The following is a 14,122-nucleotide window of genomic DNA, read 5'->3' on the forward strand; positions in this document are numbered from 1 at the left end:
GTTCCTGGGGGAGGTGGGCTGAGGATGTGGCCAGGGCTGCTGTCTCATGCCCTGACCCCTGCCAAGAAAGAGCCAGCAGGGGCAGCAGACCTTCGAAACCCTCCCATTTATTCAGTACTACGGCCCAAACACTGCTAACTCCTACCGATGGGCACCGGCCTGAGACACGGTGCCCTCCCCCCGCCAGCCCCTGGCCACTTGGCATGGCCGGCCGGGGGCGGACGGGACCGGCCTGTGGGAGACACGCGGTTCTCTCTGGCCAGGGATGGGGGTGGGGGTGTCCCTGCAGAATCCTTCCGAGCAACGCCACTCGCGGCCCTTAAAAAGGAACCGGAAAGGGAGGGCGGGGGGAGGCACGCGGTCACTGCTTGGAGGGTCATTAACATAAATGGATTCGCCGTCCTAGGGAGCTAGGGGACTGCGCCTTCCATAACAGCTGGCAAGACTGTTGCAGCTGGCAGGCCTGCACACCATGCTGCTGAGGGCTGAACTTGCCGCCGGGTGGTGTCCAAGGGCTCCAGGCCCCCCCACTCTCCCCCCTAAAGGGCATGGCTGGGGAAAGCGAGGCACAAAGGGGCTCTTCTTTCCCCACAAGGCACCAGGGCTGGTTGAGCCCTCACGCCAGCAAGGGGGAGGGCGGGAGGCTGCCCTGCGAGGGGCCACAACATAGGGCCCTTTATGCACCAGCCTCAGAAGAGGAACAAGCAGGGGCAACCTCCCACCTCCCCCAGGTCCAGCCCCATCCCCCTGCCTTCCTGCCAAGCCCTTGGTGGTAGGGGAAGGGGGGGATGGGGGTTATCAATGTCCCCATCCCCAGTGGGATAGGTCCGCACTGCAGCCCATGCCTGTCTGTTATGGAAGCTCACGAACTAAAACAGCATCAGCTACATGATCGCTCAGGGAGGGTGGGGGGCAGCTAGCACAGTGGGGGGGAAGGGGGGGCAGGTGGGTCCCTTGGGCCCAGCCTTTTGTAAAAAAGTTGTCCAAGTCCGGTATCAAAGAATGGGTTGCCGGGCCGCAGCAAGGTCTTCCCAGCAGCAATGGCAGCGGTGCGGCGGACAGGGGAGGAGGGGTCCAGCAGTTCGTGGAGGTGTGGAGGGGAGGGGGTCATCTTCATTTGGTTTCCTGGCGCTGGCAGTCCAAGCACGGTGGGCGCCTAGCTCCCATAATGCATTGTGTTGGTGGTGATGGACATGGGTGAGGCCATGGAGATGGCTGGGCCCCCCATGGTGAACTGGCTGTTGAGTGGGTAGTGGGTGCTGCCACTGCCGCTGCTCTGCCCACTTGAGGAGCCTGCGGGGGCAGGGGAGGAGAAAGAGGCCATCAGATGTGCTGGAACTAGCCGCTGGCCCCCTCCCCTGGGCAATGGCCAGGGCCACAGGCAGCTCCAGCTGCTGAACTGTGGGCAGATGGGAGCTCACCTTGGACGATCCCTGTGCTCATGATGGATCCCATCCTGGAGTGCGTGTGATTGACGATCCCTGTGTTAGCTGTAGAGGGCCAGGAGAAAGGCACAGGGTTAAGCAGCCTCAGCTGGGGAGAGAGGCTGTACCGTGGACCCCCAGCAGCAAGCACTGCAATCCCACGATGAGCTGCCAGGGGCCAGAGCCCAGGGATGTTGCCCGTGGCCTGGGCCCCATTGCAGTACTGGCAGCAGCATCTGGTCACATTGCTTCTCTCTGCCAGTGCCACTGGGCATTGTAGAGACACCGCTGCACCTCCCTCCCAGCTGCAGTATGTCCATTTCCCCCACCCCCCAACCCCATGATAGGACTCACCTAAAGGAATCAGGTTGTTGTGGCTGACGCTGGTGCCACCCGTGATGACACTGCTGAGGTCATAGGCTGTGGGCATCCCTGAGCAAGAAAGACAGGGTCAGTGCTGGGGCCAGTCACCCCTTCTGCACCCTGTATTCCTGGGATAGTACATGCCCCCATGCTCAGTCCCCCTGGCAGCTGCATTAGATTCAGTTTCACAGCTGGGCTCTTGCTGGATGCGATGGAAGCTGGAGCACAAGGGGACAGAGCTCAACTTGTCCAAATAGCCCCAGATGATGGGATGAGAACCTTGGGGGATGTGGTCCCATCACAGGGCTCTGGCTGCCCAGACCTGTTCCTGCCCTGGTGCAGGGGAGGGCACGTACCCGCCACAGCCATGCCTGTACTCATGTTGTAGGCGCTGCCTGCATTCCACATGTTCTCCGACGGGGACGTGTAGTGTGATCCTGGAGGGGGTGACGGAGTCGTGCCTGTGTACCTGCAATGTGCACCAGGACGTATGTGAGTAAGGCAGGAGGCATTGACGCTGTGATTCTCTGTTGCCACTCCCATGCAAGCCCTGCCCCCCACCCAGGCAGGGAGCAGGGACTGCCTGTGACAAGGCATCCACCTAATGCTGCCCAGGTATGGGGGGAGCCAGTGCAACCCCCAGCCCCGAGCCAGGACGTACCTAAAGAAGGGGTTTTTCAGGTCAAGGAGGTTGCTGGACTTTGAGCCGGTCTGATCCACCTGGGCCACAATACTGATGTCGTAGCTCTGCCTATGGGAGAGCAGGACGCATCAGGAGTCAGAGAACGGAGTCAGTGCACTGGCCGTGGCTCTCCCTGCGAGAGGGGGAGTCCATGGCCTCCGAGATGCACCAACGAGGGCGAATGCAGGTACAAGGCCAGATACCAGGTCAACAGTTCCCAGAGAGGCCCCAGCTGTGGACAGGCCTCCATGACAGCGCAGACCAAGTCCTGGGAGCTCCCCCGAGCTCACCTCTTGTTGGCGATGAGGAGGCAGGTCCCTGAGAGCGTGTCACCGGCTTTGGCGAAGAGTGGGGACTGGAAGAGGCACCGCACCTGGTACCAGTGGGTCAGTGGCTCCGTGGGGGCTGTCGACAGCCACACAGTCATTCTGGGGGGAGTGGGGGGGGGGGGGGGGGACAGACACGACACACGACAAACGCAGCACTGTGAGGTGAAGAACGGCCTGGCCAGGGGAACCCTCACCTTTACAGGGGGCAGCAGGGGGTGTGGACCTCCACCCACGTCAGCCCTCCCAGCTCCAAAGCTTCCTGCCCTCCACCCGACCCAAGTGCTCCCAGAAAAGCGAGATGTCCTACAACGAGTTTGGGAAGCTGATTCCTTTGCGCAGCAGTGGTACGGGCAGCTCCAGACAGAGCATCAGGGGCTATCTACCCTGCCAAACCAGATCCAGGGTTGGGAGGGAAGGGTCTGCCCTGCCCCACAGTCCCCAGCTTGTAAGGATGGAGCAGGGAGGCCCCAGGGCTTGGGGCTGGATCGCTATAGCCAGGTTGCAGGGGACAGGAGCCGCAGGGAGGAGACTGGCCTCTGCTGCAGCAGGAGACTCGGCCAGGCTGGCCTGGCCCCAACCCCCACTTACATGGAGCCGATGAAGGCCACGTCAAACCAGAAGGCCAAGCCGTGGACTAGCCCTGAATGCAGCATGTGGAACTTGAAGGGGATTTCTATCCTGGAGAGGAGACGAGAGCCATTAGCGGCGGGTGTGGGGCCAGTGGGGATCAGTCTCCCCCTCTCCCAACCCTGTTACCACCCCACCCCCCCAAGCCCAGCCTGGTCACTGCCCTCCCACCCCCAAGCCCTGGCTGGCTGGCTGGGAGCTGGGTGACACCTGCTGGCCCCTCCCCTGCACATGCATGTGTTCAGGCTGGTGCCCCAGCCCCACCCCACCCCCCTCCCCCCCGCCCCCACCTGTGCAAATCGCCTTCTTTGGCTTCTAAGAAGTTCACCGTGTATTTGACCGATTTCGCCATCAGGATCCGGATGTCAAAGGTGTCCTGGGGGAGGGGGACAGGGAAAGGACACACCATCAGTGGTGGGGCAGGGCAGGGGAAGGTGGAACAGCCAGGATGTCCCAGATTCTGACTCTGCAGTATTTCAGGGGCAGGGCAGCTCGGGACCCTGGCCTAGCTGCCCCAACTCCCCTGAAACCACGCATATATGCCCTTCCCCCAGCCTGGGGGATCAGGGCCCTACACAGACTCACCACAACAGGCTGTCTGAAGTACTCATCCACCGCAGCTCCTCGCAGTGCTGACAGGTCCACTCCATGGAAGGATGGCTGATACCTACACGGGGGAGGCGCCCAGTCACCTGTCTGCTGCCAGTGACCTGCTGGGGTCCAGACCCCTCTCCCCACCCCCAACCTCTCTCAGTGCCCCCAGCAGGGTCACTGCCTTCCCTTGCTGGGGTACAGGATCCAGGAGATCAGGGTTCCCTGCAGGAGAGACCCCCCCCACCATTTTGCATGCATCCAAAGCTCTTGGATCCCAACTTCTATCCATGCAGCCTGCATGCAGGTCACTGAGTGGGATCTGAGCTGGTGACCCTGGGACAGGAGCCTCCCTTCTCTGCCCCAACAACTCTGGGACTGTGCCACAACTCACCAGAAATTGGCTTTCGTGAACTGCTCCATGTAGAGCTGTTCATCTGTGAATGGGGCCAGGTGGACATCTCCGATCGTGGGGAACATGTTCCCTGCAGTGTGGGGGGATCAAAGCAGGGTCATTGCCTGATGATGGGGAGTGGAGGTAGAGGTCCCATGACCCTTCCCTTTCCCCTCCCCCAAGGGCTGGCAGCATTGCAACACTTGAGAATGGGCCTGGGCAAAGCCAAATGCTGGACTGCATATCCCACAATGCACCAGGGCTTCAGTATGGGGCAGGGAGAGCTCTGTACCAGCTCCTAGTGCATTGTGGGGGGTGAGGGCTAGGCTGGGATTCCAGATGCTTGGTGGGGGGTTAAAGAATACATTGGTCTGGCCCCACTGTGCTGATACTAGATGGATTTCAGATCATCTGAAGGAAAAGTGACCTGATTCCAACCCCCCAGACAGCAACTGGGGCCTGGACTGGGGCTTTGTTAAGCCCTGACACCCCTCATGAGACCACAGCAGTGGCGGTGGCAGAGGCAGATGCTCAAGAGGGAGAAGAGGGACATGTTTAGGGAAATCCAGTCTGGTTGCAGTCTCCTCAGCACCCACCAACCTTGGTGCTGGGCTGTGAGCAGAACTCCTGACTCATACCTTCAGCCACAACCCCCTCTCAGCTCTGGGGATGCTGCACTCACCGCTGGGCTTCAGGTACTTTTTAGCATGCAGGTAGCTCTCCAGCATGCGCTCGTTGAAAAGCATGTAGCCCATAGGCTCCGAGATGATGATGTCCACCTGCTCAGGCAGTGACACCTCCTCCACCTTCCCCGGGATCACCACAATCCGGTCCATCAGGTTGTTGCTTTTCACAAGCATCTGGGGTCAGCAGCAAGGGAAGTAGGGGGTCAGAAGAGGGGAGAAACTTGGTCTTGTTCCTCCCCACAAAACTAACTCAGTTCTCAGCACTGGAGACATGGAGTTAGGAGTCTCCCCAGGGTGAGAGTTCGGGGTACATGAATTGCAGGTGGTGACTATGGCTCACATCACAGAGCCCTGTCCCCACCTGCTCCTTCTGACCCAGGTGGGCACCATGCTGAGCCCATTTAGCCCCTGGGTACCACACACAGAGCTCTGCCAGAAGCCAGCAATGAAGGGAGATACATTGGAACCGGGGGGGGGGGGGCGGGACGGGGGGGCGGGCAGCAGCGGCAGTTGTGGGGCAGCGGGTCCCAGAACAGAGCCAGGCTGGGGGAAGAGGCTGCAGCTCAGCCCAGCCCAGGCACCCAGCGAAGGCAGTGCTCACCTCAGCGTGCTGGGCCATTGTGCTGGCCTCCACGGCATAGATCTTTCTGGCCCCAGCCTGAGCAGCAAAGAAAGACAAGATGCCGGAGCCACAGCCCACATCCAGCACAATCTGTAGGGGTTGGGGAAGGAGAGAAGGCAGCGTCAGGGGCCAAGGAGTTCTACTCAGTATGGACACGGTGGTCCATGTCCTCAACTGGTTGCTTGTGGGAATCCTATACCCAGCTAGCCCAGCAAGAACAGGGGAGGGAGATTGGGCTGAGGATGTCTGGAAACCTGGTTTCCACCCCGTCTTTGAGGGAGAGGTTGGGGGGGGGTGTCTCACAGTGGACAGCAGGGGAGCCAGGACACCCAGATGCCAAATGCTGGGTACCCAGAAATCATGGCCATGAAAGATATCCTCACACAAAGGAGGGAGAAGGGTGGGGGGGCAGGTTGGGCCAGAGTCTCCGCCTCCTTCCTCCCCATGTGGCTGGCTGAGACCCGATGAACTCAATACTTCCTAGCAGGCATCCACTGGGGGCAGGCGGCATGGCTGGGGTGGGAAGGGGGAGACTGGAACACAGGTGCTGGCTCTGTGCCAAGGCCTAATTAGAGCCTGCCGTCATGGCGCCAGCCCCCCACCCTGTGCGACCTAATTGAGGAGGCTTCAAGAGCAGCCGCTTGGCAGGAGAAATCCTGGTACAAGCAAGCCTGTGAGAACTGGGGGGCAGGGAGTGACAAGCAAACAGGGGAGAGATGCGTCTGGGGCCACTCAAAAACTGGAGCTGGACCCAAATGGGCAGCTTGGGATAGAAGCGATGGGGCCCCTGGTGGTCACAGGAGTAGGCAGAGGGCTGGGGTGTGCCCAGCTCCAGTCACAGGTCTTGTTTTGATCCATGTCAGAGGGAATCCTGGTATTGGGACACAGATACACACACTGATGCCGTGGCAGGGGCTAATAGGATGACCCAGCACCCAATGCCAACCTCAAAGTCCAGAGCAGGTCACACTCTCATGAGGCCCCAACAGCAGAGATGGGGGGCATGCAGACTCTGAGCCCCAAGAGGGAGCTGGGGGGGGGGGGGGGGGGGGGGGGAGGGGGGCGGCGGCCGGCCAAGGCACTGCCTAGACAGGCTGCACAGAACTGTCCCTTCTTCTCCCACAGCTGAAGGCTCCTGGCAAGACCCGGATGCCACCCGGCCCAGCTCACCTTGTCCTTGAAGTCACTGTGGTTCTGCAGGATGGCACGCTGGTATGTGCCCGTCCGCACGTAATCCTGCATCATGTTCTGCTGCTGGGACAGATAGCCGTAGAACTGAGGGACACGGGGAGGGGGGGGCAGTCAGACTCCAGGCAAGGACACGTTGAGGGGTAATGGAGGTGCCCCACAACCCAGGTCATGCCAAGCTCCACCCTGGCAAGGTCCCTTTTCTAGGGACATGTGGCTGGCAGGGACCTCTGGAGCTCACATCTAGTCCAACCCCTGCCTGAGGCAGGATCAGCCCCATCCAAACCAGCCCAAACAGATCCAGCATCTGAACTCTTCCTGGAATTACCATCAGCCCTGACACAGCACTAGACATCACACCCCAACCTGCCCCAGAGAAAGCAAGGGGACTACAGCTGCCAACGTCTTGGTGCTGTGAAAGGTTATTAATAGATGCTCAAGAGATCCTAGGTAGAGGCCGTCCCCCCGCTACAGAGGAAGGCAAAAACCACCCAGTCTGCACCAGTCTGACCAAGGGGGAAAGATTTCTTCCTGACCCCCCAGTGCAGCGTCAGTCTGACCCTGAGCAGAGGGGCAAGACCCTCTAGCCAGGACCCTCCAAGTTTGAGTCCCCCAGCAGGAGCATTAGCACAGCCCAGTCACCACCCCAGCCTGGGCTGCAGCCAACACCTGATGCCTCTGAGGGAGGCTTAAAACCTCCCTGACACACATAGCAGAAACAAGGTGGGGGCAGCAACCAGCAAGGGGGGGTCTCTCAGGCAAACCCTGGTGTGGGGACGCAGGCCTCTTGGCCCACACCCTCCCAGGACCTGGGGGGGGGGGGGGCTGCCAAGTTCCCCCTCCCTCAAATACCTGGTCACCCCAACCCGACCTGTCCTGGCCCACCTGGAAGTACTGCACCGCCGACGACTCCTCTGTCCGCTCACTGAATACGGAGCGCTCTGTGTTGTGGCCCCGACAGTTCTTCAGGATGTTGTAGAAGGAGCAGAAATCTGGAGGCAGACCTGGGGTGTCAGTGGGGCAGGGACTGAGATGGGGACACAGACCCCAGGTCAGGGGCTCAAGGGTTGGGGGGAGGGGGTGAAAGGCACATACCGGTGGGGGTGGCGAACTGGATGAGGACACTGTTGCAGCCAAGGGTGATGATGAAGGACTGCTTGCCCACGCGGCTGCACTCTGTCTCGCGGGACACGGCACACTTGAACACGCACACGTCCTCATCTGGGGGAGGCCGGGGGCAGGGAACGGGACACACAAGAGGGGACATAAGGTCAGGGAGAAAGGGGGAACCCTCAGCTGCCCCCTGGGGGCCCCACTGTCCCCATTCCCCTCCCCATCAAGTGCTGAATGGCACCTGGGCTCCTCCACTGTTATCCTGGAGAACAACCCCTGCCCCATTCCCAGGGTCTCCGGGTTCCCGGGGCTTCACTGTTTAGGGGTCCCGGTCCCTGCAGAGCAGTGGAACTGGGCTGGTCCCAGGCCTCGGCCTGCCCCACAGTATGAGTGACCTGGACCAGCCTCAGTTGGGAGGCCAAGAAGGGGGAGAGTGGAGCACTGAGGTAAGCACCCAGCAATAAACCTGGCTGCACTACAGCTGATCCATGCAGATACAGGCCAGGGGAAGATGCCAGCGTGGTCCCTCCTGTGGCCTAGTCACAACTTCCCCTCACCAGGTCAGTGTAGCATCTGCCCCCTCCCCCCATGCCCCAGCAGGGTTTAACCACTTCCCTGCCCACCTCCTACAGTAGCAAGACAGGGCTGTTACCCCCCACCAGAGGCAGAGGGGTAGCAAGTATATGCGATGTGCCCTGGGTCATGTGGGGAGATGGAGGCAGTGCAGGGACTTGAGCCTGGGCCTGGCCAGTGCCCAAGGCAATGGCCAGGCCTGGCTCCGGGTGGGGAGTGCGCTGGACCAGCGCCTGCAGAACAGCAGCCAGGGAAGTGTTAGCAGGTAATGAAGAGCCCACCCCATCCCCTGTGAGCACTGGAGGCATCTCACCCTCCCAGCCCAGGCTCCCAGCTGCTGTAAGACAATCTGCCCCGCGGGGCTCAGGTTCCAGCTCACAGGAACCCAGGCCAGGGAGGGAGGCTCCAGCTAGGAGCTGGGACTCCTGGGTTCTCTTCCCAGGATCAAAGCAGATGCCCTGGTTCAACTGGTTCCTCCCTTGCCCCCGCTGGCAGCTCCACCCTCCTCCCCTGCCCCACCTAAAAGGGCGTTTCCTGCCCGCCTGCCCATGCCACTGTCTGGGAGATGTGGGGCCTGCATGGGACACACCAGCAGGGAGGGTGCCAGCCCAGGAGCACTCATGTCCCTGCGATACCTGGAAGTCACAGCAAGGAGGCTCCATTGTGGTCTGTGACCCCTGCTGTTGTCTTCCATCAGCAATGCCCTGCAGGCCCATCCCCTAGGCAGCGCTGCCCTGATTTCAAGGTGAGCCCGGGGGCTCATCCAGGGGAAATGAGAGCAGCCAGCTCTAACTAGAATTCCCCGCTGTTCCCCAGACCAGGCTGGGCAAAGCCCATGGGTTTCCAGCTTGGTCAGAGCCCACAGAGAGGGGGGATTTCACATAGCCTCGCCCCCTTCCGCAGGGTCGGAGGGGCCTGGAAGAGCAGGGGTGATCCCAGCAGGGGGGAAGGGTTTTTTAGGCAGGCAGGAAAGTGCCCCGCTCTCTTCAGTGGGCTCCTGCTCAATGCAAGCAGCCTGCCCGCGTTAATCAGCCCGGCGCTGGGGCCTCCGAGCCTTTGTGCGCGGAGAATGGGGCCGACAGATGTGACCCGCCCGGGGCCAGCTCTGCACTCAAAGGCAGCGAATCATTCACCAGAGGGCCGTGCCGGCCCCCAGTGCCCCAGGACACCCCCCCCCCCCCCCCCCCCGCGGGTGGAAGAAGGGGGCTCCAGGTTCCCCTCCTACATATACCCCCCCTTCCTCCCCAACACACAAAGGCTTTCCCTGCCCAGCGCTGCTGGGGGGAGGGAAAGAAGGAGAGATTCTCCTCCTTTGATTGTTCCCTGTGCTCCCGTTTGCCAGCCAGGCGTGGCAGCCCCAGCCCCAGGACCGGAGAAAAGGCACAGGCTGGTCTGGGGGGGGGGAGAACATCTGGCTAACACCAGCTGCTGCCCAAACAGCCATAAGTGAAGCAGGAGGTGGGAGGGCTGGACAGGGGGTCCCAACCTGACTCCCTGCTCTGGGCAAGCCTGTGGGTCCTCAAGACCAGATCCCAACCTGTCCTTGAGTCTCTCCTGACTGTGGGGCTGGTACAGGACAGGAACTAAGCCTGTGCCAGCCCCCACAGCCTCTCTGCAGGACTTCCAGCTCCTCTCTGCCCTATTTCCTGGCTTCCAGGCACCCGTTCTGGCTCTTTCTCCCAGCCCTGGTGGATGCAGGCAATGGTCAGTCCCTGCCTACCTTACCCCACTGCCCTGGGAGAGGGGCTGGAGGCCTTGAGGGACAGGAGGGCAGCCTGAGCAATGGCCCTTTCTGGCCTCCCCCATCCCAGAGCACACTGATACCAGGGGCTAATGCCTCTACTGATCCTGCCCGAACTCTGGATGTCCTTGAAGTGACTCCCAGTTGTCTCATAGGGACATGGGACCCTGGCCCCAGGGTGGTGACCCCTAGCCCCGGACAGCCAGGCCACGTTACTGCAAACTGGATGCAGACCCAGCTCCCACGCTGTGCTTGACCAGGGCTGGGAACTGGCAGCTTCCAGACCCCTCCTTCCTCAACTGACACAAGCCGCCTCTTCCTGCTACCTTGGGTACCAGGACTGGCAGATGCCCTGACAGCCTGGCCTGGGGAAGAAGGGGACTGGACCTCCCAGGGCAGGATTTCCCCAGCTCCAACTCCTCCCTGGGCTGTGGGAAGAGTTTGCTTCAGTGCTGTATCCCCTAGACAATGGGGGGGAAGCTGTGACTCCTTGCCTGGAGATTTCCTGACTGGCCCATAGTCAGGACACCCCCATGGAGGGGTTCCCCCAGCCAGGAATCCCCTCCAGACCAATGGGGCTCCTCTATATTGCCAGAGCGGAAACGCCTCCATACTAGGCTGCAGCTGCCTGGGAAGCAGAGGCCTGGGCAGCACATGAGCTGTGTCCCAGCACCCAGACTGGCAGGCATGAGGGTCCTGGCATCACCCAGCCTGCTCCCCAGAGCTGCAGCCTTGGAAGGGAACGTGCTGCCCATGTGGGTCACTCAGGCCAGAGTCGTCTCCCTGCACAGCAGAAGGGGGGCAGGAGGAGGCCCTGTCCCAGGCACTCGCTCCGTCCCAGCACCAGCTCTCTCTCTCTGGAGATAACTGCACTGAAAGCAATGCAGCTAGTGGAGACCTCAAACTCCTGGGAACTGGGCTGCGTCTCCCACCTCTCATCAGCCTTTTCCCACTGCAGGGATGACAGCAGCCATGACCCCAAGTTCCCCTCTAGGACCAGAGCACATCCCTGAGTCCTGCAGCTCATCTGGCCCCTCATCCATTTCAGCCCACAATGTCACTGCCCTAGTCTATGCCCCGGCACTTGGTGGGATCCTGCCAGCCACAGCCTGATGGGGGCACAAGCGGCCCAGCTGGACCTAAAATGCAAGGCGGTTTTCACAGGTGCTTCTGGAGTGGGAATGAAGCAAAAGCCCTTGACCTGGACAGGACTGTCTCCACTTCCTGACTTTGCAGGGGACAAGGCAGGGAGGGTGAAAGCCAACTTGGGCTCCTCCAACTAGGCAGGCTGCATTGGGGTTGGCTGGACACTGCCTCTGGTGAGAGACAGGAAAGGGGAGGCAGCTGTCTGTCATAGGGAGCACAAAGTTGGGAGCCACCGAAAAACGAGGACAGAGCTGTCGCGCGGATCCACCGGGGGGGGATGACGGACGACAATGACACACACGACACGACGGATGATAAAGAGGAACCATTCCAACCAGAAACCCACGACCCGGATGGAACAAAGCCAGCATCCATTCGCCACGGGGAGCACACATCTACTGCGAGACAAGGCAGCCTTGATGACAGGTACATGGCCAGTTGGGCACCTATGGACCCTCCCTCCATTGGTACCTGGTTGCAACCTACCAGCCGGGTCACCCCTGTCTAGGCTGTTTCAGACAAAAGAGAGTGGGTGCATGTGTGTGTGGCTGGGGGGGGGGGGGGGGGGAAGACGACTGGGATCAGCTTTCAGAGTCCCCTGGGAGCACACACCCAGCCACAACCCTGCAGCACAGAGACACCTTGCAGCCCACTCACACTGCAATGCCCAGGGGCTGGAGCCTCAGCTGGAGAATACAGGCTATGGCACCGAGACAGCCCTGGTAGGGCACCAAGGCCCATGACAGGTGCCACCAGGTATGCTGGAGAGCAGGGCAGGGTTCTTGCAGGGCAGGGCGCAGGGGGGGCAGATAGACGCAGGGACCTGCCTGGTTTTAAGAAGCTGTAAAAGGAGCTGTGATCATGGACACACACAAGCCAGTGAGGTCTGGCTGGTGCTGACCAGGGGCGCAGGCAGCAGGAAGGAGGGAACCGGGGCTCTATGAACCAACAAGCCCCTAGGAGAAAAGCATGGCCCCTTCCCACCCCGCAGCTTCGCAGCACCCCAAGAGCACAGGAGCGCAGCTAGCTGTTGCCACAACCTCGTTTCTTTTGACAGCTGCCTGCCTCCCCGCTTGGGGCTCCCAATGGCTCCACCAGGCTCTGGAGGGCCCCAGAGACCCCGCACCCAGAGCCCTGCTTTGTACCAGACCCGAGCTGTAGCCCGGCTCCCCAGACACCCCTGCTGCGCTCCGTGCCCAGGTCAGCTGGGAGCACAAGGGTTCACATCTTGGCCATTCAGTCCCTAGATGCTGAGGCCAGAAGCATTGCTGAGTTTGGCCCCGTCTGCCCTACAGCGCTGCTCGAGGGCCGCTTCTTGCCTTCCTCCTGGTCAAGCCAAGCCCGTTGCACACCTCCTGGCCCCACAGCAGCTTCTCGGGGGTCACGAGCTGACACTGACGGGTGAAGAGGGGAGCAGCAGCAGGCTGGGGGGGGGGGGGGGGGGGGCTCCCAGCACAAAGCAGCACAGAACTGGGGGAACCCCCTGTGCTCCCAACGCCACCCCTCTCGGACCCCCACACTGCGGAGCTGGACCCCCCACGCTGTCCCCTGCGTCAAGTGGTTTCAGGCCCCGTGGCCACGGTGCAGGACAGGGGGGAACGGGGACCACGGGCAGGCAGGGCCCTAGGGGCGCCCCCAGACCCAGTGTCCCCTCGCTGTGCTCTAACCCTAAGGACATGCTGTCCCGGGGCGCCGCGTCCTCCTGGCCCGGCCCGCCCCGGCCTGTGCCCCGGGCAGGGGCCGCGTCTCCAGCGCCCTCGCGGACGGACCCCGAGGAGGAGGTGGCAGCAGCGGAGGCCCCCGAGCCGAGGCGGCCCCGGGGCGAGGGAGATGCCCCGGAAAGGGGAAGGGCCCAGGCCCCACCGAGGTGCCGGGTCGGAGGGGAGCGGAGAGGACCCACCGGCCCGGCCCCGCGCACGTGCCCCTTGCCCCGCCCCGCCCCCCCGCGCCCCGCCCGCCGCCGCCCCGCACTCACGGCTGTGCAGCGCGAGCGCGGCGCTGTCGGGCCCGGTGCGGACCTCGAGGCGCAGCGCCTGCTGCTCCTGGTGCCGCTGGATCTCGCCGTTGGCGTCGCCGATCGTGAGGAGCCGCACGCCCGCGAACACCGACACCGCCGCCATCTTGCCGCGCGCCAGCGCCAGCGCCGGCCCCGCCCCCCGCGCACGGCCCCGCCCCCTGCCCTCCGCGGCGCGTCACGACGCCCCGCCCCCCGGCCGACCGCGCCCCGGCGGGCCCCGCCCCCGCCCACCTTGCGCCCCGCCCCTCGGCCAGCCACGCCCATCTATAGGCCCCGCCCCTCCTGGCGGCGGTACCCCACCCTGCTGGTCAAGCCGTGCCAGCGCATCCCGGGGGCCGGGGGCGCCCCCTAAGGGGGCACAGCGAGGTCTTGCCCCCGGTCCGCCCCAACTGCCCCCCCCCTGCACAACTGCCCCCCAACATCCCTGAGCCCCTCCAGCCTCCCTGGCCCCCCCACCCCCCCCAGAACTGCCCCAGCTGCCCCCAGACTGCCCTGCCCCCCACAACACTGGGGATCCCCCCTCCCCCGCGTGGCATAACCAGCCTCCAACATGAGGTTTCAGAGTGAATGGCCACAGGGCCAGGGTACAGCTGCCAAGGAGAGAATGGCCCTGGCTGGCAGCAGAA

The 14,122-nt window shown here is 62.4% G+C and overlaps 1 protein-coding gene across 1 annotated transcript; it reads right to left on the bottom strand.

The window, feature by feature from the left end:
- Positions 1-87: 87 nt before the first annotated feature.
- Positions 88-13,632, bottom strand: CARM1 (coactivator associated arginine methyltransferase 1). Its single transcript, XM_059732344.1, has 16 exons — positions 13,455-13,632; positions 8,002-8,127; positions 7,792-7,898; positions 6,889-6,993; positions 5,698-5,808; positions 5,093-5,270; positions 4,411-4,501; positions 4,011-4,092; positions 3,716-3,801; positions 3,387-3,476; positions 2,760-2,897; positions 2,449-2,538; positions 2,144-2,256; positions 1,779-1,856; positions 1,422-1,490; positions 88-1,293 (listed from the first exon to the last, which is right to left on the bottom strand). The coding sequence occupies exons 1-16, from the start codon at positions 13,597-13,599 to the stop codon at positions 1,157-1,159; spliced, it is 1,746 nt and encodes a 581-aa protein (XP_059588327.1). The 5' UTR covers positions 13,600-13,632; the 3' UTR covers positions 88-1,156.
- Positions 13,633-14,122: the final 490 nt, after the last annotated feature.

This window comes from Alligator mississippiensis, chromosome 8 (assembly GCF_030867095.1).
Source record: "Alligator mississippiensis isolate rAllMis1 chromosome 8, rAllMis1, whole genome shotgun sequence".
Classification (NCBI taxonomy): Eukaryota; Metazoa; Chordata; order Crocodylia; family Alligatoridae; genus Alligator; species Alligator mississippiensis.